The following is a 25,818-nucleotide window of genomic DNA, read 5'->3' as shown; positions in this document are numbered from 1 at the left end:
CCAGGAGAAGGGTGACAGCATTGACAGATACTGAAGTCTGGAGGAGAAGCTGTAGAGAATTGTCGTTCTTGAAAGGTACAACTGAGTGATATGAAAGAAGTGTTATAGCTGAGACTCTCAGTTCCATTAACCTTATAACTTGGCAAATTCAGGAAGGCTTCTCATCTTCAGTGCAGTAAGTATCCTTAAGTTGTCAGGTTCCTTTGGTGAAATTCCACAGCACCTTACACTCTCCTGTCTTAGCACTTAACCACACAGTACTGAAGTGGATTGAGAGCTTTGTGAGGGCAAAGACCGGGTGTTGGTCTTGTTCACTGTAATATCCTCTGCCTAGCACAGTGCTTAGCATTTGAAACAAACTCAGTAATTGTTTATTAACTGATTTTTCAGATGATGGAGGTTTGTTTAAGTCTGTTTTGTATTTTCCCATTTGGGCTTCCTACTTTTAAAAATTCTTGTCAGTTTCTAGTAATAATAAACCGAACCATGTGGTTTAATACAGGTTTTCATATTTAAGTCCAGGTGGATGTGGGGTGGGAGGTGGGAGCCACAAAGATTTTATTTAGCAAAACATTTTGAGTATTTTGTGCCATAGGCTGCTTGGCCTGGAATATAAAGATCACTAAGATGTAATCTCAGCCCTTAAGTTGTTCACATTCTACATGTTTGTCTTCCTTACTGTAATGTGATAAGTGCTACAGTAGAAGTGGACTCCCTGTGCTCTACAAAATTAGGTGAGAATTGATTTGAAAGAAGGGGAGCAGCTGGTGGTTTAGGTGCCTGAAGAAGGAGACATTTCAGATTACACCTGATGAGTTTGGGTTAGTAGAGCAAAGGAAAGAGGACTTGTGAAAAGGATGAAAGCGAGATAGAACATGGCTGGTATGTTCGAGATGCAAACAGTTCCAAAAGATTGGATATGTTTGGGATAGAGGCAGAAGATAAAGCCACTGAGAGTGAAGGTGGAATCAGATAATGTAGGGCCTTGTGTGCCATGCTGGTGCTTTCCTTAGTGAATCTAAGCGGGAAAGTAATATCTGATTTGGGTTTTAGAAAACTGCCCTGACATCTTGGTGGACAATGGGTTGAATGGAAATGTGCTACAGAGTGTTTTCACAGACATTAAATCTTCTGAGCTTCACAACCGTCCTGTTACATGTATATTATTGTCTTCATTTTACAAATAAATAATAAGTGGACTCAGAAGTTGGAGGACTTAAAGGAAGTTGCAGCAGCTAAATGGTAGAGCTGCAACCAAATCCTGGATTTCTAAAACCTCTCTCTTATTCTTGCTTTCAACTGCAAGTAACAAAATGCTGCTAATCGTGGCTTAACTAATAATAATAAAGGCACTTTATTATGCATATTAAGTCTGGAGGTAAGTGATTCCAGGTTCATCAGGTATTTAAAGGCAGGGCAAGGGATGGTCTTCCTGCAGTTCTCTTGCCTCTTCTGTCATGGCCATAAGATGACTGCCACAGCTTCATACATCATTTATTCACAAGAATATGTTACTAGCAGGAAAGAAAAGACTGGATGGAAAAGAGACTTATTCCGTGACGCTGGAGAGCAAAGTTATTAATATTAAAGATCACTGACTTTGGAGGCAGACTCCTTCGTTTGAATTCAAGCTCCTCTACTTATTATCTGTATCACCCAACATAATAAAATCTCCTTATCAGGATAGAAAATCTCTGCCTCCCCTCCCCCCAGCTTTTGGCTGAAACTCTGAGTCATGTGCCCACCCTAAATGCTCAAAGAGGAATGAGCTTAGACCAGTCCTAGACTCATATCCTCTGGGGCCGAACAAAGGATGGACCTAACCGTCCAGAGCACACTGCTGCCCACCTAATACCTGAACACAATCTGGGTTCTTTTCGCATGGTAGAAGTGGGGTGATAGCTGTTGCACACACTAGGATGCTACCTTGCCCTGTTATATGGCAGTAGATTGTTACAGTGTGTAAGCAGGTTCAGCTATCATTCCGAATTGTTCTTTTGTCTACTTAGGGTACCTATTGGTCCCCTGTTTGTTGGGAGGGGTGTGTGGTATTTTTTTGGGTAGGGAACTTTGTTTCTTTTTGCTTTGCGTCAGTCATAATGTTCTTTGATTTCCAAAATATCTACCTCATTTGCTCTTCCTGCATAGAAAGTGTGTGTTTTCCTTGGTCATTTCTCTCTTCTTAATATTTGGGTGGGCGAAAAGAAATTAAAAACAACTTTAACTACTTTCTCTTGGAAGAGTGAAAGCATTGTTAGTTTAGTGGCTGCAAAGACTCAGTGACAAGGAACTAGTTTTTTATGATATTCCATGGCACTTAATAGCTGTATCTACATTGGATGATAGTTCAGTAAATCAATTTTTTAAATTCAGTTAGCATATATTTTTTATATAATATGTATAGCATATTAGACTAAGTGGCTTCTAGGTTTATGTTTTTTCTGGTTTTTTTTTATTGTGAACATAATAAAAGCTCAGTATAGAAAATTTGAGAAAAGTGGAAAACTATAAAGAAGAAAGCCCAGGCAGTAGGGCAGCTTTTAAAACTTTTAGAAGTAAATACATAATTCAGATTTGAGTGATTATAATGTGACCCAGATTTTAACGTTGTAGGTGTGAATAGAGTAGGATACTTGTGTCTGTCTTTATTTTCATTAATGGGATTTAATGCATGCTTTTATGTTGATACCACCTAAATCATCTTAAGTTATTTACACCTCAAATTTGCTTATAGTCACAGTATAGAATGGTTTCATGAATGTTAAAGTCTATATTAACATGACTTGTCACTTTCTCTCTGAAGCATCGTGTTCTCGAAAAGATAAAGACCAAAGGAAGCAGCAGGCAATGTGGCGAGTTCCCTCTGATTTAAAGATGCTAAAAAGACTCAAAACTCAAATAGCTGAAGTTCGATGTATGAAAACTGATGTAAAGAATACACTTCCAGAAATAAAAAGCAGCAACGCCGCTTCTGGAGACATGCCGGCAAGCCTTCTTTCTGTTGACCAGGCAGCTCTGGCTGCATGTGGAACCGAAAACTCCAGCAGATTACAGGATTTGGGAATGGAGCTCTTGGCAAGGTCATCAGTTGCCAGTTGTTACATACGAAACTGTAAGTGAGAAAGATCCTATTAGTTTTATTTCTCCATGTGTCATTTGGGAAGCTAGAGGACAGGTTATTTTCAGAATAATAATATTCAAACATCTCCCTCACAATGAATTAAGACTACAAATGCAAACAGCCTTTTCTCCCATCCAAAACTGACTCTGTATTTTCTGCTGTGTAATAGAGCTAACATTTCTTGGTTGCTTATTCTATATGGGTCAACAAACAAGACAAAATCCTTAACCTCGTGGATCTTGCATTCATGTATTCATGTGATAGGAATTGGACATTAAAATGTGTAGACAAGTAAAGATAATTTCAGTTGGTAAAAAGCACGTGAAGGAAACAACAGAGTGAGATGGGCAGAGCAAGTGAGGTGTGTGCTATTTTAGTTAGGGTAGTCAGAAAGTCTCTCAGGAGGCAACAGTTGAACTGATATCTGATGGTTAAGAAGGTGGCAGCCATGCAGAGATCTGGGGGAAGCATTCTTCAGGGTAAACAGAATGGAAAATGCAAAGTCCCATATAAAGGATTTGCTCTGCATGTTTGAAGGCTCGAAGGAAGACCATTTTGGCTGAACATGGTGAATTAAGCAGAGGCGAGAGTGACAGGAAATAAGTCAGAGAGGTAGACAGGAGCTAAATCAGGTAGGTCTTATAAGACCTCAATAAGGAGTTTGAGTTTTATTCTGATTTTAGGAGAAAGTCTCTAGAGAATGAAAATCAGGGGGTGTTTATGATCTGATATACCTTTTTACAGAGATGACTTTCTTTGTTGTGTGAAGAAGGGTCTGAAAAGGGTTGAGAGTGGGAGTTGTGAGGCCTGTAACAATAGCTTGTGTGAAATACGGTGACTTATTCTGGAGTTACTACACTGGGTAGGTGGGCTTGCTCATGGTCTTCCAGCCTTTCTTAATTCTCCCAAGGATGGTATATAACTAGTACTACTCTAGATACATAGGACAGAAGTTAATCTATTACATACAGTAGATATTTTACACCAGGAGGGCTCAGTTCTTTGCCACAAACCTCGTAAGAAAGGTTTAAGGGAAAGAAAAAAACTAAGAATGATGTTTCAGTGTTTGGTCTAAGCAACTTAGTGACAGGTGGTGTCATTAATTGAGACACAAATCAAATAAGGAAGAAGCAGGTATGGGGATTGTTGTGCCATAGGGGCAGGAAGTCGGGAGTTCTTTTTTAAACATACTAGGTTTGAGATGTCTGCTAGATACTCTAGTAAATATCTCATAGGCAGTTGAGTGCTACATAAGTCTGAAGGATATGGGGTTAAAGCTGGATATAAACAGTTGGAAGTCAACAGTATCAGATGTTGTTTAAAGCCAGGGATCAAGTATGAAGGGAATGTAAATGGAGAAATTTTGGTTCTGGGCACTTAAATATTTAAAGGCCTGGTAATGAAGGGGAAGCCAGCAAAGGAAATTGAAAAGAGCAATCATTAAGGGCAGAGAAAAACTAGAAGAAATGAAATCTCAAAAAAATTTTTAAATGCGTCTCAAAACAGTGGAGTGGTTGTATCATTGAGAGGTGTCAAAATGAAGGGCGGGTGACCCTTTTAAGAACCATTTCCATTTAGGGGTATAGCAGAAGTGAATGAGGTGAGAAAGCAGAGCATGTCTGCGCAGCTCCTTCAAGAACTGTCACAATAAATTGGGTGGTCACTGGAGGGGTTGTGGAGTCAGGAAAGAGTTTGTTATCTGTGTGTTGTTTTCTTTCATTTTCTTAAACATATATGCTTTTCTTACCTGGGTGTTTTTGGTGGTACATATACATAACATAAAATTTACCATTTTAACTTTTTTTTTTTTTTTTTTTTTTGCGTTATGCGGGCCTCTCACTGTTGTGGCCTCTCCCGTTGCTGAGCACAGGCTCCAGACACGCAGGCTCAGCAGCCATGGCTCACGGGCCCAGCCGCTCCGCGGCATGTGGGATCTTCCCAGACCAGGGCACGAACCCGTGTCCCCTGCATTGGCAGGCGGACTCTCAACCACTACGCCACCAGGGAAGCCCCATTTTAACTATTTTTAACTGTACAATTCAGTGGCATTAAGTACATTCACACTGTCGTGCAACAGTCATCACTATTCACCTCCAGAACTTTTTCATCATCCCAAACTGAAATTCTATATCCTTCGAACAGTAACTGGGCATTCCCCCTTTCCCCTACCCTCTGGTAACTACTATTATACTTTCTGTTTCTATAAACTTGACTATTCTAGATATCTCATATAAGTAGAATCATACAATATTTGTCTTTTTGTGTCTGACTTATTTCACTTTAGCATAATTTCTTCAGGGTTCATCCGTATTGTATCAAGTGTCAGAAATTCATTTCTTTTTCAGGCCAAGTAATATTCCCTTGTATGTATGTGTGTGTGTATATATATATATATACTACATTATGTTTACCCATTCATCTGTTGATGGACATTTGGGTTGTTTCCACTTTTTGGCTGTCATGAATAATGCAGCTATGAACACATGTGTGCAAATATCTGTTCAAGTCTCTGCTTTCAGTTTTTTGGGGTATATACCTAAAGTGGGATTGCTGGTTCATATGCTAATTGTGTTTAATTTAAAAAAAATTTTTTTTAAATCATGGTAAATTTTAACACATTTTGTTAAACAAAATTTACCATCTTCACCTTTTTATGTGTACCTATCAATGGCATTAAGTACATGCACGTTGTTGTGCCAGCAACACCACCATCCATCCACAGAACTTTTTTTTTTATCTTGCAAAACTGAGTCTCTATACCTATTAAACGGTAGCTCTCCCTTCTTCCTCCCCCCGTCTCCTGGCAGCAACCATTTTGCTTTCTGTCTGTATGAATTTGATTTCTCTGGGTACCTCATATAAGTGAAAACATAGAGTATTTGCCCTTTTGTGGTTGACTTATTTCACTTAGCATAAGCTTCTCAGGGTTCATCCATGTTGTACCATTCAGTGCAAATATCTGTTCAAGAATAGATGTTTCATGAACAGACACAAGGAATATCTTGTGGGTTGCTGATATTCTCTTCCTTTTTATGGCTGCATAATATTCCACTGTGTGTGTATATACTCATTTGTTCACCCATTCATCTTTTGATGGTTACTTGGGTTGACCATGTATATGAGGATTTACTTCTGGGCTCTCCATATGTGTGTTTATTAAAATGGGATATATTAACGCTTGGTACTGATGGCAATAATACAGTAGAGATGAATAGGAAAGGGGATAATTGCCAAATACATAGGATTCTCTTAAATAAAGATGACAGTATAATAGAAAAATGAGTAAAGGTTATGATTAGGTTGTTAACATAAGTAGAAATACAAAACGGCAGTAAATGTATGAAAAGATACTCAACCATATCTAGTTGTCAAGGAAATGAAAATTTAAAACCAAAAGAAATAATGCTTTTTGGATGGACTTTTGCAAAAAGTTTTTGTTACATATTTCTGCAGATACTTCCCCTGTTGTCACTTGTTTTTGTTTTCTGCTAAACATGAAATTTTAAATTTTTAAATTTCAAGATCTATTAAGAGTATTCATGGTTTGGGGATTTAATGTTTTTATTTGGAAGGCCTTTTCAACTCCAAGTTTATAAAAACAACACTTATTTTCTTAGTTCTAGTTTTGTTTTTTAACTTTTTTACATTTAGGTCATTATTCCATATGTAATTTGTTTTTTCCATGATGGTGTGTGAGGTAATAAGTTCAGTGATCCACCCCCCTGCCCAACCCACCCACCCAAACGAAACATGTTTTTTGTGTTTGTTTGTTTTTTTTGTGGTACGCGAGCCTCTCACTGCTGTGGCCTCTCCCGTTGCGGAGCACAGGCTCCGGACGCGCAGGCTCAGCGGCCATGGCTCACGGGCCCAGCCGCTCTGCAGCATGTGGGATCTTCCTGGACCGGGGCACGAACCCGTGTCCCCTGCATTGGCAGGCAGACTCTCAACCGCTGCGCCACCAGGGAAGCCCACGAAACATGTTTTTTGAAGAATCTGCTCTGCTCAACAATATGGAACTCATCCTTTATATTATAGACCAAATTGCCTTATTTACATAGTTCTGTTTTTAAATTCATTCATAGAGGCTGAACCAGGTGAAATTGCCAATATGAGACTTTTTGTTTGTTTCTGGCCACACCACTCGGCTTGCAGGATTTTAGTTCCCCGACCAGGGATCGAACCTGTGCCCCCTGCAATGGAAGCACAGAGTCCTAACCACTGGACTGCCAGGGAATTCCCAAGAAACCATTTTCTTTCTTTCTTTCTTTTTAATATTTATTTATTTATTTGTGGTTGCATCGGGTCTTAGTTGCGGTGTGCGGGATCTTTCGTTGTGGCACACGGGCTCTTTGTTGTGGCATGCGGGCTTCTCTCTAGTTGTGGCGCATGGGCTCCAGAGTGCATGGACTCCAGAGTGCATGGGCTCTGTAGTTGCGCACGCAGGCTTAGTTGCCCCTCAGCATGTGGGATCCTAGTTCCCCGACCGGGTATCGAACCCGCGTCCCCTGCACTGGAAGGCAGATTCTTAACCACTGGACCACCAGGGAAGTCCCATGAAACTTTTTTTTAACATATAAAAACAGCAATTTGATATTGTTCAACCAGATATTTGTTGTGTTGTGTACCAGACCCACACTTTTTTAACCATTGTAGTTTTATAGTTTGTAATACTGTGATATGTTTGCCTTCTTTTTTTTTAATTTTAATTTTCAAAAAATTTTATTGGGGTAATTTACAATATTGTGTTAGTTTCTGCTGTACAGCAAAGTGAATCTGTTATACAAATACATACAATCCAATCTTTTTTAGATTCTTTTCCCATAGAGGCCATTACAGAGTATTGAGTAGAGTTCCCTGTACTATACAGTAGGTACTTGTTAGTTATTTATTTTATATGTAGTAGTGTGTATGTCTCAATCCCAGTCTTCCAATTTATCCAGCCCCACTCCCCAGTAACCATAAGTTTATTTTCTGCATCTGTAACTCTATTTCGGTTTTGTAGATAAGTTCATTTGTAGCCTTTTTTTAGATTCCACATATAAGCGACATCATGTGATATTTGTCTTTCTCTGTCTGACTTACTTCACTCAGCGTGAGAATCTCTAGGTCCATCCATGTTGCTGCAAATGACATTATTTTGTTCTCTTTTATGGCTGAGTAATATTTGACTGTATATATGTACCACATCTTCTTTATCCATTCCTCTGTTGATGGACATTTAGGTTGCTTCCATGTCGTAGCTATTGTAGCCTTCATTTTATTTTTGTTTTCAAAACTTCTTTGATGGCTCTTACATGTTTACTCTTCCAGAAATTAATTTTGACTGGAATTGTGTTACATTTAATGCATTAATTAACATTTAATTTGAGGAATTGACATCTCTTCAGTACTAAAACATTCAAATTTAGGAATGTGGTGTTTCCATTTATTCAAGTCATCTGTTGTGGACATATACTTCTTCAGAGTTTTAGTTTTCTTCATATAAGTTCTGCATGTGTCTTGTTATTAATTTCTAGGTATATTATAATTTAGGTTGCTGTTGTGATGGGATCTCTTTTCCCCCCATAATATTTTCTAATTATTAGTTACTGACATACAGGAAGACTACTGGTTTTAATATGTATTCAACCCACTTAGTGAACTTTTTAAATTGTTAAGTTTTTTAGTCAGTTATATTGAATTTTCTATGTAGACAATCATATCATCAGGAAATATTCATCGTTTATCCACTCCTTTCCTGCCTATTTACTTTTCATATTGCATTGTCTAGGCTGGGACCTCAGAACAATGTTAACTAATAGCAATAATAGAATTTTTGTAATGTTTTCAACTCTATTTGGGAATTCCTTTAGTTCTTAATCTCATTAAGTTCGAATTTTGCTATATGTTTATGTTTCAAAAGGTAGTTTTTATCAAGTTGAAAAATATATCTTTCTAATCCTAACAACAATAATGGCTAACATTTACTATAATGGTTAACATTTACTAAGTGTTTATTGTGTACCAGGTATCATTCTAACTATTCTGAGTCACATGTATTAAGTCACTTAATCCCAACAACTCGATGAGGCAAGTTATTTTTATCCCCAATTTACAGATAAAGAAACTGAGGCACAGGGCATTAAAGGGTCCTAGAGTTTCACAGTGGTAATTGCAGAGCTAAGAACTTGAACCTTAAAGCCTGTGGCTTTCACCATTACACCAAACTACCTCTTTTCCTACTGTGAATGAAAAAATGTTGTGTGCCATATCAGTAAACAAAGGATGTTGCAGCTGCGTGAGGAAATTCAGAATGGGAAAGAGTCCTGAGGGAATTCAGGATGAGAAAGAAAGGAATGATTTCAATTAGCCCAGACTCTTGCATCTTCCCATACGTAGAAAAGTGCTAATTCATTAACTTGAGATATCGGTGGGATTTTTTGGTTTTTTTGATATTTTGTAACTGACTGTAATCTTTTGATGTGCCAACTACCTGGTCTTTGTTGAAAAAACCCATATATATCCTGGCTCCTCCATTGCCTCTTTGGAACAGTCCCTCAGAACTATTCTGAGAGGCTGCCTCCCGGGCTTGAAGTCCTCAGAAACTCCGCCAAATAAAACATAATTCTCAACTTTTAGGGTGTGCATTTTTTTCAGTCAACACTACTTACTAAGAGTTTTTTTAAGTCAAGAAGTTGTGTAGAATTATGTCAAATGCTTTTTTATTGTCAGTCAAAACAATCATATTATTTTGCCCTGTTACTTTGTGAACACAGAGAATTATATTATTTATCCAATACTGACCATTCTTGAAATTCTAGAATGAGTCTTTCTACTTGGTTTTGGTTTGTAGTTTTTTAATATACCATTGACCCTTGAACAACATGGTTTTGAACTGTGTGGGTCCTCCTACCCACAGATGTTTTTCAATGAATCTGCAGTTGGCTGAGTCTTTGGATGCTGAACCACCGGTAAGGAGGGCCGACTCTAAAGTTATACCTGGATTTTTGACTGCGTGGAGGGTTGGCGTCCCTAATCCCCTATTCTTCAAGGGTTAACTGTACTGGCTGTTTTTAGTTTGCTAATACTTAGGATTCTTTTTTTTTTTGGCTGCGCAGCATACGGGATTTTAGTTCCCCCTACCAGGGATCGAACCTGCACCCCCTGCAGTGGAAGTGTGGAGTCTTAACCACTGGACTGCCAGGGAAGTCCTAGCTAATACTTAGGATTCTTGACTATGTAGTCAATAAGTAAAATTGAGCTATAGTTTCATTATACTATCCTTAACACATCTGAGTTCCAAATTTATGCCAATCTCGTAGAATAAATTCAGAAGCTTTTGTCCTTTTCTATGCTGTAAAATTATTTTAACATGTTATCTGCTCGTTAAAAGTGTAATGAAACTCATCCATAAAACTATCTGGTGGTTCTTTCAGGGATAAAACTTTAACAGCCTTTTTCATTTCTGTGTGTTTATTGGTCTCATATTTCTGCTGCTTCTTAAATCAGTTTTCATAATTAATTTTCCTAGAAAATTAATTTTATTAGATAAATGTATTGGTATAAAGTCATTTGTTCCCTTAAATTTTAGAAACTTCCTCTGCATATGGGATATTAACTTTTTCAGTTATATCATTGCTTATTTGTGTTTTATTTTTTCCCTTGATTTGACTTGCTAGAGGCTTGTCCATTTTATTCATGTCTTCAAAGACCTAGTTCTTAGATTTATTTCATCTACTGTCTTCTTTTTATTATGTTAATTTCTGCCTTTGTTTCTGTTAATGCATCTCTTCTTCATTTTTTTCCCTTAACCAATAGTTTATGTATACTTTGCAGTGGAGAAATTGGTCATAATTTTTTCTCACAGCACCTTTTTTCCCCAGATGTACAATTCAGCAGTTTTTAGTATATTTACAGAATTGTGTGACGGTCACCATTATCTAAGTCTAGGACATTTTCATCCCTCCTCTTATTACCAAACTTAGGTTCGGCTGCTTGCTGCTCCAAAGCCAATAATTTGAGAGGCAAGTGTCAGTAGAAAGGAAAGGTGCTTTAATCAGAAAAGCCGGCAGTCTGGGGGGACGGTAGACTTGTGTCCAGAGGCCAACTGCGAAGATCATGCTTAGCCATGACAGTTTTTTTTTTTTTTCTTTTTTTTTTTCATGACAGTTTTTAAGGGGAAGAATGGGGTGGGGGGGTGGGGGGGAACCTCAGTGAATCATCGAGGCAGGAGGTTGGGTTCTGCATCATTCTCCAGTCTGTGTGCACATTGGCTGACTCTCCCTTCAGATGTTATCTTGCCCAAGTGATCCCAAGCAGGATTGCTTAGGGGGGCTGTTGGGAGTAGAAAGCTAGTCATTTTTTTAAACTGCTAAATTCTTCATTCTTACTTCTTTTTTTCTAGGAAAAGAATCAACAAGGCATGGTGTGCATTCAGGAGAGCAAAAGTCAAGAGTTGAGTTAAATTGCCTAGTGATCTCATTCCTATAATTAGGTTCTTTTAAGGTTAGAGGGGAACAGAAATGGGCAAACAGGAAAGGGACAAAAGAGCTGCTTTCACTCTTGCCGTAAACTCCATACCCATGAACTGTTATTATTCCCCATCTTCCCCTTCCCCCTATCCCCCTGGTAACTGCTAATCTATTTTGTCTATGTGGATTTGCTTCTGGACTTTTCATATAAATGGAATCACACAATATGAAGCCTTTTGTATCTGGCTTCTCTGGCTTAGCATAATGTGTTCAAGGGCCATCTGTAATGTAGCATGTATTATTTCATTCCTTTTTATGGCTGAATGATACTTCATTGTATGTGGGTACCACTTTTTGTTCGATCTACTCATTAGTTGATGAGGGCTTGGATTTTTTTTTCCCACTTTTTAGCTATTATGAATAATGATGCTATGAACATTCATGTACAGTTTTTTGTGGGGACATATGTTTTTATTTAAGTATATGCTTAGGAGTGGAATTGCTGGATTGTATGAGAACTATGTTTAACTTTTTGAGGCACAGCCATACTGTTTCCAAAGCAGCTGCACCATTTTACATTCTTCAACAGTATATAGGGTTCCAATTTCTCCATATCCTTATCAACACTTGTTATTGTCCATCTTTTCTTTTTCTTTGCCCATTGAATTATCTTGGCCACCTTGTCAAAAATTAATTGACCGTAAATATAAGAGTTTATTTCTGGACTCTCAGTTCTGTTCCATTGGTCTATACTTCCGTCTTTACACCAGTACCACAATCTTGATACTATAGTTTTATGGCAAGTTGTGAAATCATAAGTGTGAGTCCTCCATACAAGAGTGTTTTGGGGTATTCTGGATCTTTTGCATTTTTCTATGAATTTTAGGATCAGCTTGTCAATTTCTGCAAAAAAAAAAAAAGACAGTTGGAATTTTTATAGGGATTGTGTTGAATCTGTATTGTAGATCAAGTTTGGGAGTATTGCCATGTTAACAATATTAAGTCTTCCAGTTAATGAACACAGAATATTTTTCCTTTTTTCTTTATTTTCTTTCAAAAATATACAAGTCTTAACATTTCTTTGTTAAATTTTTCCCTAAGTATTTTATTCTATTTGATGCTATTGTAAATGGAATTGTTTTCTTAATTTCATTCTCGGCTTGTTCTTTGCTAATGTATAAAAAGTCAGTTGATTGTTGATCTTATATCCCACTACCTTGTTGAACCTGTTTATTACCTTTTTTTTTTTCGGTACGCGGGCCCCTTACTGCTGTGGCCTCTCCCGTTGTGGAGCACAGGCTCCGGATGCACAGGCTCAGCGGCCATGGCTCACGGGCGCAGCCGCTCCGCAGCATGTGGGATCCTCCCGGACCGGGGCACGAACTTGCATTCCCTGCATCGGCAGGTGGACTCTCAACCACTGCGCCACCAGGGAAGCCCTGTTACCTTTTAATGCATCTCTTCTGCTTTCTTTTTATTTCTTTTTATCATTTTTCCATCTCCTTGAGTTTATGCATGTTAGGCCATTTAGTTTCCGTTTTTTCTAATTCTTTTCTTTTTTTAAGAAGCTACTCTTTATTTTAGACAAATTCATAGAATTATTTTCACACGTCCCCACTTCTTACCTTTCATCCTCTTAGTTGAAAAGTCTTGAGAGAGGTGAAAGAAAAATCACAGAGGGTAAACTTTGCAGCAGTAACAAAGTGCTTCCCCCAAGTACAGCTAACCGTTTCCGCAAACTGGCATTCTGCAGAACAGTCTTCCAAAAAGTGTTGCTAGGTTTTCATGGGATAAAGGAGTAGGGGCTAAGACGTCCACGCTCAAATAGCGTGGGAAACGGTAGATTAAGGTTGGTGTTCTGTACTGTAACAGGAATTCTCAGAGTCCTTAATATTCTAAGGTGGGTTGATCTTCAAGAGGAGAAAAGGGATATGGAATACTCCCTAAGCTTTTTGAGCAAACAATCTTTTTTTCACAGAACACAGCAGAAGCAGTTTGAAGTGCGCAGTAATCTCAGGTTTTTGAGCCGGAAGTTAGAAAGCCTGATCTCTTCACATTTTCCCTCCCATTCTTTGCTAATGCCAGCAATAGAGTGACTCTAGAATCCAGACCACAAGTCATATTTAGAAAGGACAGGTTCATCAAGGATGGAATGGAAAGGGCCAGCTACCTCCTCCTTTTTCATTTTACATTTTTCTTTAAACCTCCCCCTCCCCGTGTAAGTTAAGCAATACGTACACTTCCTCCCTTAAGCAATCCTTGGCTGCTCTTTCCCTGCTTTTGTGACAGAGCAACTAATTCATCACTACCTGAGGAGACAAAAAAGTGCTACCAAGGCAAGATGGTGGGCTGCCGGAATTTGTCTAATAATAGCTAAAACACCACAAAGAGCAGCACACTCAAAGAGAGGAGGACAGCCTCAAGAAATAATGTGGACACGTCATCCAAGCAATACTTTTCCAAGCACTGGTCAAATCTCCACCAGCACAACTGAGAAAGCATTTATGTGAATACCTCAGGCCTGGGTACTGGCCTCTTGGTTTGAGATGTGGCTAGATTTTCCTGAGAAAGGCATCTGCCTTAGACTCTATCTCATTGGTTTACTTTGTTCAGTCTCTTCCGGGCCTGGGCACAGTTCTGCCACTGACCTGCAGCAAACTCCTAATTCCTAAAACAGTCTGACCACATCAAAGGGTTGTAAAACAATCTCCATGGTTATTTAGCTAATTAAACTTGCATTCAACATCATATGCTGATAGGATGAGGCAAAGGATAAGATTCCAGTCTTGGATCTTTCCAAGCAGGGCATGTTAGATGGTGACAAGAGAAGGATTAGTTGCTAGCTGGATCTGAGCTCAGGCTTGGCCATGGAGGGAACTGGTTTGGAAGTGTGAGGGGTTCCCTGAGCTCTGGTGCAAACTACAACGGTTTCACTCAAGGAAGGGTATGATGTGGGCATAAAACCATGCTTCAGACCGTTGAAGATGGTCCCCTTCGAGAGCCAGGAACACCAGCTGTCCTGCGTTGTCCATTGCCTTTAGCCCCAGGGGGTCCTGTGTGTACAGGGTGCTCTCCTGTAAGGGAATGATTTCCTTGGCTTGGCCACTTCTGTAAAATCCAAACCACTCAGAATCCACGGGGTCCACAGTGGAATCATTGAGGAATTTCACCTCCACAAACTTCTTCAGGGCCATCAGGTTTTTCTTGTAGGACTCATTGACACCTCTCTCCTGATTAATATCTGCCAAGAAGATGCTGTGGTTGCTATGTCCTTCTTTATGGGGTCGTGCCAATATTCTTCTTGCACCAGGCGTTCTTGTATAGCTTTGTTGTAAGCTCCAGCATTCACTGTTTTTCTGATCAAGTCACAGATGTGAGAGCTCTCTCCTGGGCAGTGAGGGAGTCCAAAAACACCTTGATGTTGTCCCTCAACTGAGATGAGATTGATCATAGGAGCATCTCTGAGCCACTGCCCTCAGAAATTGGCCTCCCTGGGAGAATCCCATAGCATTGTAGCCTTGCTGCAATTTAGGATCCTTAGCAAGAATCTGACACACCATTTTTACTTGGGAGTTGACATTCAAAAAGAAGCCGTTCTCCACATCCTCTACCAGGATCTTACCAGTCTCTAAAGATAAGACGTAACTCGACCATTTGTTTAATAGTGCCCGTGCTTAAGGGATTACAACAGCTGTCTCCCATCCCATGCCAGATCACCAGGGGCAGTGGCACTGGCAGGTCGAGATGCCCCAGCACCAGGGAAGTGCAGGACCCCGGCAGGAAAGTGAGAGCCCTAATTAATTCATTTTAAGGCTATACATTTTCCTCTAATTACTGTTTTAGCCACAAACATCTTGAAGTATTATAATTGTGGCTTGTTTCTAATTTAGCGTTCATTTCTTTTTAATCCAGTAATATTCTACAGTTTCCAAGTGTTTTGGTGGTTATTGTTCTGTTGTTAATACTTAGTTTAATTAAACTGAGATTAGAGTTCATGTCTGGTACAATTCTTCTTTTGGAGTTCACTGATAATTTTCTGCTTTTGTAAGTTGAGACTGTTCCACAAGCAGCAAAATAGGAATACCTTTGGCATAAAACCCCAAATAAACCAGTTGGGACCAGAGTGTTCTGTTTATTTTTGGACACAGTAGATGGGAATACCTTTCATGGATGATAAGATTAAATCTTTCTCTGACTTCCTAGGTAATAAGTTTTGTGCTATTTTATCATAATCAGAAATATTTTAAAATGTCTTTACAGCCACAAATAAGAAGAGTAATTCACCCAAGCCAGCTCGGTCCAGTATAGCAGGTAGTCTGTCACTTCGAAGAGCAGTAGACTCTGGGGAAAATAGCCGCTCAAAGGGAGACTGTCAAACTCTGTCTGAGGGTAAGTTTGGAGAGTTTAGAATGTGATCTTGGTGGGTAGATGTCTGTTACTCGAAATTGATCTGATGGTATAGCTTTAGACCTCTAAAGGCACCAAAAATGCTGAAACTCAATTTGAAAGTTCCTTGATCACACAGAACAGACCCATCAGTAAGAAAGTGCAGCCATTAGACCGCATATTAAATAGTTGGCATCAAAAAGACTAGGTTATATTTTAAAATTGTTTTTGAGTTTTCCTGCAGTTTAAAAATATATGTATAGTGAGATCTCCTAACGTGGAAACTAGAGAGAGAACTTTTTGTTTGTTTGCCTTCTTTCTGAATATCCCCTTCATTTTTTGTAGGCTCCCCAGGAAGCTCTCAGTCTGGGAGCAGGCACAGTTCTCCCCGAGCCTTGACACATGGCAGTATCGGTGACATTCTGCCCAAATCTGAAGACCGGCAGTGTCAAGCTTTGGATTCAGATGCTGTTGTGGTTGCAGTTTTCAGTGGCTTACCTACTATTGAAAAAAGGAGAAAAATGGTCACCTTGGGGTAAATTAAGTTCTTTTGTTTATGTAATGGAATAATAGCTAATAGTTTTGTTTGGCACTTTAAGTCTACAACGTAATGAACATAATAAACTTCTAGTTCGTTAATTTTTTAGCAGACAGTTTATTTGTTGTATTAAAATGTAACTTCAAGCATCAGAGACCTTACCTTTTTCTTTCTTCACAGAATGAGATAGTACCAGAAGTTCAGTTTGAATACATTAGAGCTCATTTTCACTGAAGTTAGGATAATAATGTTATTTAACCTTGGGTGACCCCTGCCTTGTGACATTTTTGGGTCAACTTTTTTTTCCATCTGTCCCATATTTTTCAAAGACATTTGTGCTATGCTATATTATGTCCCATAGGTCTTTTACATGAATTTTGTATAGAACAAAGCACTTCTGGCGATTTTATTTTAAAACTGCTTTTCTGCTTTCATCTCACCTTATTTTTCCCTTTTATGAAAGTGTCCTCAAAACACATAGTTGGAATTTCCCAAAAGGATATATATATGTGGTCATCAGTACCTTTATCTCTCTCCCAGGAAACATAAACTCAAATCCCAGTCATGTCACCCAAACATAAACTCAAATCCCAGTCATGTCACCCAGTCGACATTGTCAATTAAACTGCCATCCATTTAAAAGAGAGTGATTATGGAATGTATTGTCTGTGAATGTGCTAGATGAGCCATTAATATCCATTTGCTGATCTATTATATGGATATTAAATACATTTCTAATTTTAAACAGTGGAATAATTCTACCTTGGAGGCTTTGAAAAGAACTTTGAATTAAATTTAGAGAAAGATTAATATCCCTTAAGTTTACTTAATTGTATAGAGTTTTAAGATCTGGATAATTACCACATCTAATAGGACAGCTGGTGGCTGTTTTCTGTTCTAGCTCAAGTTTAAGCAGTGGAAGGGTGTTACAATCATTGGAGATTGTCTTGTCCTCCCCATTTCCTAGCCTGGTTTTATACATGTTCCTTTCAAGATGAAGCTGCAACTAGTTTTTATATTTGTTATGGAGATTTATATCTGCCTTTAGTCATAAAGATTAAATGTGTACGAATGTGCACTTTTTTCTAGATTGTAAAATCCTGTATAAATGTGTAAAGCTCATAGCTATAACCCTCATTTTACAGTTAATTACACTGCCAACCTGGGTCATGTGGTGTTTTCCAGCTTGTGTTTTTTTCCCTTACCTGATTTAAGGTAGTGTAAGCAAAAATTTTAAAGTGCTAGTAATAAATGGTTCAAAAATGGAAGTTAAAAAAAAGAATATTAAGTTAAAATTTCCCCATCTTTGTCTCCCATCTGCTTTGTTTTCCAACCTTCTGCCCACACACATTCCTGCTGTTTTAAATTTTTTGTATATGCTGTCTTCTCAGCTCTCATGCATATTTAAGCAATATTTAAGTGACCATATAGCTTTTTTAATACAAAAGGTGCACCTTGTTTTCTCACTCAGTATACCTCAAAAGTCTTTCCATATTGGTGAGAACATGTTATTAAGGACTTCTATTTATATTTATTTTTAAATTGGAATTCTTATTGAGATAATTGTAGATTCACATGCAATTATAAGAAAGAATAGAGGGAGCCTGTGTACCTTATCCAGTTTCCCCTAATTATAACATTTTGCAAAATGCTGATATATTATCACAACGAGGATATTGACGTTGATGCAATCTACCACTTTATAACCTTTCATTGTGAGTCTTCTAGTGAATCTTTTAAAAGTAAAACTTGAAATTTAGTATTAAACACCAGTGCCCTATACCCTACTTAGTTTGCTCAGCTTCTGGACAGGAAAAAAATTTAGATTATTATATCAGTGACTAGTTATACAAGAATATCAGGTTATTTTCTCCCTCTTTGAGGACTAGTGTTAAAGGAGGTCGTCTGGAAGGAATGCAAATGACTGATTTGGAAAATAATTCTGAAACTGGGGAATTACAACCTATACTACCTGAAGGAGCTTCAGTTGCCCCAGAGGAAGGTAAGGAATGGTAAAGTCATAGTTGGCGGGAGGCGAAATAATCTTTTTTTGGTGGTGGTCGGGAGTGGTTGGTTTAATAAAACAGTTACTGAGATGTTATCTACTATCTGACATGCTTGATCTGAAAACAGCATTTGTTGTGCCTCTGAGTTTGATTTACTAGGACATTAAGCACAGTGGAAGGCAAAATGGATAATCGACTACATAAAAGGACATCTTACTAGAACAGGCATTTACAGGGGGAAAGTCTGCAGATACTTCATTTGCTCATTCATTAAATGTGTTATGCTACCTACATGATAGGCACTGAAGTTTTGCTAGATATGAAAAGATTAAATTGGATATGTTCAGTGTCTTACGGGAAAAACATGCCCCCAAACAACTAATTAGAATATTAAATGTTAAGTACCTTGTCTTTTAAAGTCAGTCTTGATTAATGTTTATAGATTACTTTGCTCTTTTAGAAGGATTCCAAACTTTAACCATTTAAAAAATCCTTTATGGTAACTGACTTCTACTCTGCCAGTTCATTCTCAGTTACATTTCTAGTATTTGTCTACATGTTCTTCCAGGTCCATTATTCTTTATCTGAAAGTGTAGAAGACTTTTTTGTAATTTTGAGTTAACAGAAGGTGCTTGAAACAAGGCTATGTGTGTTGCCCTTGCTTGTCCTTTATATGTTAGCAGAAAAGCATGTCAACTTTATTAATGATATTTGACACTGAGATTTTTCATTTCTTAGTGAAACTCTGCCACCTACCACCTCTGCACTTATTTGAATTTCAACGATTGATGAATTGTAGCTCAAAGCATATATAAAAGGTGCCAGCATCTACCTCTGACTGCTCTGTGAGTGTGTGGGGGTGGTGGCATTTTTAGGCTTTTCAGTTAAAGAACACTAAACATTCTGGTCTTCCATCTTAGTTGGTGCTCCTGTGGTGGGCAGCATTATTTCAGTAGAAATTAAATGGAAAGGATTTTCAAAGTGAAGTGTTGATTGTTAAAACAACAGGAAAAATATATTATGATTGATCTTTATAGAAAGGACCTATAAGGATTAGCTAGCAGGGCTTAGCTAGTTTCCATGCATTTATACATACTGATTATAGGTTGTAGTGGCTTAAATTGTTTTAGCATGTGCTGGAATTATAGGCTCCTTCTATTTATGCACCATTTGTGAAATGCTTCTAATTTGTCTGGCATTGTTTTGATGCTGGTGATAAAGTAATTCCTGAACCTACTGTTAGTTCAGGGTTTCTCTACCTTGGTGCCATTGACATTTTGGGCCAGGTGATTCTTTGTATTAGGGGCCTGCCCTGTGCATTGTAGAATGTTTAGCAGCATTCTTGGCTTTTAACCACTAGGTGTCAGTAGTACCTCCTCTGAATTACAGTAACCAAAAATGTCTCAAGACATCGCCAAATGTCCCCTGGGAGGCAAAATCATCCCCAGTTGAGAACCACTGGTTGAGTTGAAAACTCAAACCAGGGGTGGCAACTCCTTAAGAATCACTTGCCAGAGTGGGTCATAGTTACAAATGGGAGCAAGTTGTCCTCAAGTATGCTGGGTATGTGTTGGTGGTGGTGGGAAGGGAGCCGGGAGAGCAATTGAAAACCAAACAACAGGTGTTAGAGACCAGTTAATAGCCAATTATAATATGGAATGATGAGTGCTGTGATGGGGTATATAGGGAGCTCAACTAACAGGTATGTAATAATAAAAATAATAGATAATATTTGCAAGCCCTCATTAGGTATTAAGACTGCTAAAGACTTTACCAGTATTATGTTTTCTCAGTACAGACCTACATGGTTACTTTATTATATTGATTTTACAGGTGAGTAGGCTGAGGCCTAGAGATGTAAGTTACCTTACTCAAAGTCACAGAGCCAATGCTCTTAACTGTCACCTCTCTACCAACCTAGTCCACACTTGGAAAGATCATCCTAAGGGATGAGTATGAGTTAGTATGAGTTGTGAAGACTGGTGAAAGATGAGGCCAGAGTGGAGGCAGAGGTCAGATCATGAGGAATTATACTGTATGTCTAGCTAGAATTTGGACTTTGTCCTTTGAATGGAATATAAGCAAGGAGTGAAATAATAAAATTATGTTTTAAAATTCCTACTCTAGCTGAGTTGGGGACTGGGAATGGGGTGTGGAACTCTGGGGACAGGAAGACTGGTAAAAGAATGTTAAATTAAACTTGGACTTTTAAATTTCAGCCTTCATCTCATAAATTCACATTTTCTCAGCAGTTTTTCTACATAAATAGCTAGTTAGCACCCAAAACACCCCATAAGTTTGGACATTAGTTCCATTTCTTTTTTTAAAGCGAATCATCAACAGCTTATCCTAAACTGGAGAAAGGCATTTGCTTGGCCACATTCAGGATCTGCTCTGCACTTTCAAGTCTTTGAATCTGAGATTTAGTGCTGTCAGTGTTACTCAGTAACACATTTTTTCTTACGTAAGGAGTGTTGTAGTGATGCAAAGCACCTAGAACTCAATAAGAAAAGTTACTGTAAACATGCAAATCAGTAGTGCCAGGAAAGTCCACTATTGCAATTTGTTGGTATCTAAACAGCTTATTTACCACTAGAGTCCCAGGATAGGCAGTGAGGAGACTAATTGATAAGGCTGGAAGAGGGGAATAGGAAAACTAAAGGAGCTCTGTGCCTTTTGAAATTTGCTTTGTGAGAGGAGAATGGGGCCTTACTTACTGCTGTGGGTATATTCTATCATCAGCAGGAGCCAGTTCTCAAGAAAACCTTTGTTTTTCGCACCGGTAAGCCTTGGTGAAAAGTTGAGTGGGGTTGTCTTACATCTGTGCTTAGGAATAACGAGCCTCTTTATTCTTAAGCAGAATGCCTAAAAGAAAATTTTCTGTGGTAGGTCACTGTAAATTGGTGTCTCTTTCCTCTCCTCTTCCTCCCTCCCTACTGCCAGGCTGTTTGAAGAAACTTTAAAATTTTTTTTAAAGTTTCCAGTTTTAAAGTTTTTAAAACTTTAAAATTCTTTGTGTTTACTAGTTGGGAATTTGGGACAACTAAAGTGGACTCTTAAATGTTCCTGAGAGTCAATAAAAAGTGACTTTTCTTAGACTTGACAGTCATCAACAGGCCTTTTCCTTTCTAACTGGGATCATATGGGACAACCTTGTGTTAATCTCCTAGTTAATGGCTGCATTGCAAAAATCTTGATTTCCTTCTCACACCCTCCCTACCCCAATTGATACCTACAGAATTCCTTAGGTAGACCGGTCTCTTCCTTGTTCTTTCTAAAACTGGAGACTATGCGATTGACTGCTGCTGAATTAGCACAGTCCTTTTCAATTAAGTCAGGGGTGTCACCCATCCCAGGGAAAGCCATGGCATGCCTATTGCAAACCTTACTGGCACCCTATCTAAGAGTAGTACACAAGTCTGATGCTCCAGCATTGCTGATCCCTTTTGGTGTGTCAATGAAGACATAAGTTACAAAAACCCAATCAGCTGGTTTAAGCAATAGGAAGATTTACTGTCTTGTATTAACAAGAAGTCTCACCTGACTCTGGTAGGGCAGTTTCAAGGTTGGAAAATTTACCTGCTTAATGTCATCAAGAACTCATTTCCTCCCACCAGCCCCGTCCCCCCATCTTTTGCTCTGCCATTCTAAGTGAGTTGGCTTAGCTCCCCTCAGGATGGCAAGGTGGTTGCTGCAGCTCCAAACTTTATATGGAGTCAGAAAAACGTTCTGGGAGTAGGGGAGGATTATTTCATTTTATATGTCTCTGTTTATCAATGTTTATCAATGAGAGCACATCTCATTAATCAGTAGTGAAAAAACAAGGAAACTTGGCAAAGTCTGAACATTTGGTTCCCCTCCCTGATCCATTCCACGTGGCCACTTGGAGAAGGGAAGACGGCTGAACAACATTGAGGTTCTGCTGGAAAGGAGGAAGGCAAGTGAAGCATTAGTGTTTGGTCTACCAGGTGGTTAATGTATTTTCCAAGCAGCTGAAGTTTGAGCACCCCTGAATAAGGGCGTTATAACTCAAAAGTTAGCTTTGGACTACTGAGCATATAGTGGATACTCAAAAAATATGGTAGGTGATTGATATAGAAATACCTTATTTCACATTTTACTTTAAGATGCAGGGTTGATTTTGGGGTTTTTTTCCCCCACATGAACATCTCTGAAGCATCTTCCATTTAATGGCATCTTACAATAATTATCATTGACAGCCAGTTTTGTGAAAACTTGTTGACACCTTCTGGTGAGATTAAGAAAGGTCCTGTATTCAGATTTCTTATAGTTGGTGAAATATCACTAGTTTGCTTTAACCTTTACTTAATGCAGTGGGTAGACATTGCAGTGTATGAGGCAAGGCACATAGCAAATAGCTTGTGACCTGTTACTTGACAGTAGCTACTTTCATTTCCAAAAAATGAAAGTATTTGACCTTATGTTGTGTTTACTTGCTCTCACTGATGTCAATGGGTTGTACAGGACCTGGTGACCCCATAGGTCAACTATTAAGCTAGAGGTCAAGAGACCAATTTGTTTTTCTCATTACATTCACAGAGCTAGGGAACTTCAGATCTTAGGACTTGATAAAAAAACAAGTAGTGTTTTCATGCAGGAATTTGTTTCCAACGCTTCTTGGGAAATGCATGTTTTTCTGAATCCTAAGAAAAGTAAGTCAAGAAATCAGAAAACCGGAAAAAATTATTCTGGTTCTCCTGTTCATCTTAACAGTCAACACAGAAACATGGGGACTTCCTGGCGGTCCAGTGGTTAAGACTCCACGCGTCCACTGCATGGGGCACAGGAACAGTCCCTGGTCGGGGAACTAAGATCCCACATACTGCATGACGTGGCCAAAAAATGAATTAAAAACAAAACAAAACAGAAAAAAACAGAGAAACATGACTGCTTTGGAAGAATCCACTAATGGCAAGTTGAAAGTATAAACTGGAAATGCTGGTACCTAGAATCAAAGGTTAAGATCAATGGGAGCACCTTGAAAAGAAGCAATTGCAGTCAAATCAGCCCTGGCTATAGCTGTTGCCATTTTATAAGTATGTGTTCATGGCCCTGTCTGCTGCTATGTAAATATTAATGAGTCTATACTATACAGGAATTCTGTGAGTGGTGCTCCAAGAAATAGGAAGTTTCAAAAGTAAAAGAATTCCTCATATTGGCATTTTTTTAAATAGATTTATTTTTGGCTACGTTGGGTCTTCATTGCAGCGCACGGGCTTTCTCTAGTTGTGGCGAGCGGGGACTACTCTTCGTGCACGTGCTTCTCATTGCGGTGGCTTCTCTTGTTGGCGGAGCACGGACTCTAGGCGCACGGGCTTCAGTAGTTGTGGCGAGCGGGCTCTAGAGCGCAGGCTCAGTAGTTGTGCACGGGCTTAGTTGCTCCGTGGCATGTGGGCTCTTCCCGGACCAGGGCTCGAACCCGTGTTCCCTGCATTGGCAGGCGGATTCTTAACCACTGCGCCACCAGGGAAGTCCCCGTATTGGCTTTTTTTTTTTTTTTTTTTTTTTTTTGCGGTACGCAGTCCTCTCACTGCTGCGGCCCCTCCCGCCTAAGAGCACAGGCTCCGGACGCGCAGGCCCAGCGGCCACGGCCCACGGGCCCACCCGCCTGGCGGCAGGCGGGATCCTCCTGGACCGGGGCACGAACCCGCGCCCCCTGCATCGGCAGGCGGACTCCCACCCACCGAACCACCAAGGAAGCCCCCCCATATTGGCATTTTTGATGTGATTCCATGTAGTGCTATAAACCTTACTAAGAGTTCTAAGTGTACATTATTCAACTATTACCCAGTAATGTTCCCAGCATTTTCCAGTATTTGAATATTCACTGTAGGCTACAGTTCTTGTAAATACTACAAACTAACCAAAAATTTTAAAAGATATATAACTTTATTAGAGTTTGAAAAATATCGTAAGTGTTTAAAGAATAACTTGAGATTTGGGGAATTCCTGAGAATTCCAGTTCCTCGTTTGTGAATCCTGGAGGTTAATATATGTCAGGAGTTCAGAAACACTAGTACGAAGAGGTCAAATTTGTGCCTAGAATTTCAGTAACTCATGTGGGTTTGAGTTTTCAGCAGCAGTTCCATGAAGGGCCAGAAGGTGGAGGTGGTGCTTCATGCAAGTAGCTGGTTTTATTCTCTAAACAGTTAAGTATCACTCTTGACTCTTGAGAGCAGGAAAGTTTTTTCCTTTGCTTAGTAAGGAAATTTCAGAAACGTCCACACATCCAGCCTATCTTCAAAATATTTAAGGGAGAAATAGTACTACACAAACTCTTATTGAAAACAGAAGAGAAGGAATTCACCAGTAAAGCCATCTGGGGCTACAGTTTTCTTTGTTGATCTTTTTTTTTTTTTCCTTAAAATCTTTTTATTTATTTTTGGCTGCGTTGGGCCGTCGTTGCTGCGAGCGGTCTTTCTCTCTAGTTGTGCTGAGCGGGGGCTACTCTTCGTTGTGGTGCATGGGCTTCTCATTGCGGTGGCTTCTTTTGTTGCAGATTACGGGCTCTAGGCGCACGGGCTTCAGTAGTTGTGGCTCACGGGTTCTAGAGCGCAGGCTCAGTAGTTGTGGCGCACGGGCTTATTTGCTCCGCGGCATGTGGGATGTTCCTGGACCAGGGCACAAATCTGTCCCCTGCGTTGGCAGGCCGATTCTTAACCACTGCGCCACCTGGGAAGTCCCAGGGAAGTCCCTGTTGATAGTTTTTTAAGCTACAAATTCCGTTTCTTTAATACTTAAAATACCTATTCAGGTTATTTTTACCTGAATGAATTTTGGTAGTTTGTGTCTATCAAAGAATTTGTCCATTTCATCAGTGTTCTTGATTTCAAGAGCATAAAGTTTTTTATACTGTTCCCTTATTACCCTTTTAATGTCTGTAGAATCTCTAGTGATGTCCCCTCTTTTATTCCTTTTTTTTTACTCTCTTTTGTCTTGGTCTACCTAGAAGCTTTTCAGTTTTATTGGCGTTTTCAAACAACTCTTGTTTCAATGATTTCTTTTTCTTTTGTTTTCCTGCTAATTTAATTTCTGTTCTTTATTTCCTTTTACCCAAGTTTATTTACTCTTTTTTTTCTAGTTTCTTAAAGTAAATGCTTAGACCATTACTTTGAGGCCTTTTTCTCTTCTAATATAAGCATTTGATGCTGTAACTTTATCTTTAAGCACTGCTCTAGCCACATCCCCAAACTTTTGATATGTTGTACTTTTATTTCCATTCAATTCAGAATGTTTTTCATTAATTATGGAGAATTCTTGGCCATTTTCTCTTAATATATTGTCTCTCCTTTGCTG

The 25,818-nt window shown here is 39.0% G+C and overlaps 1 protein-coding gene and 1 pseudogene across 1 annotated transcript in view; one reads left to right on the top strand and one right to left on the bottom strand.

Moving 5' to 3' along the window:
* The window catches only part of TRIM37 (tripartite motif containing 37), a 125,930-nt gene that overhangs the window by 83,922 nt on the left and 16,190 nt on the right, over positions 1-25,818 (top strand). The window contains 4 exon segments of the mRNA XM_089900941.1: positions 2,804-3,112; positions 15,832-15,960; positions 16,303-16,492; positions 18,379-18,497. Coding sequence (XP_089757067.1) covers positions 2,804-3,112; positions 15,832-15,960; positions 16,303-16,492; positions 18,379-18,497 — 747 coding nt within the window.
* Positions 14,297-15,378, bottom strand: LOC149746740 (palmitoyl-protein thioesterase 1 pseudogene; annotated as a pseudogene).

Source organism: Delphinapterus leucas, chromosome 19, assembly GCF_059928025.1.
Source record: "Delphinapterus leucas isolate spDelLeu-1000000601 "Yukka" chromosome 19, BTC_Dleu_Yukka2, whole genome shotgun sequence".
In the NCBI taxonomy this organism is placed as follows: Eukaryota; Metazoa; Chordata; class Mammalia; order Artiodactyla; family Monodontidae; genus Delphinapterus; species Delphinapterus leucas.
Note: the sequence above shows the minus strand (reverse complement) of the source record. Positions and strands in the feature narration are given on the sequence as shown.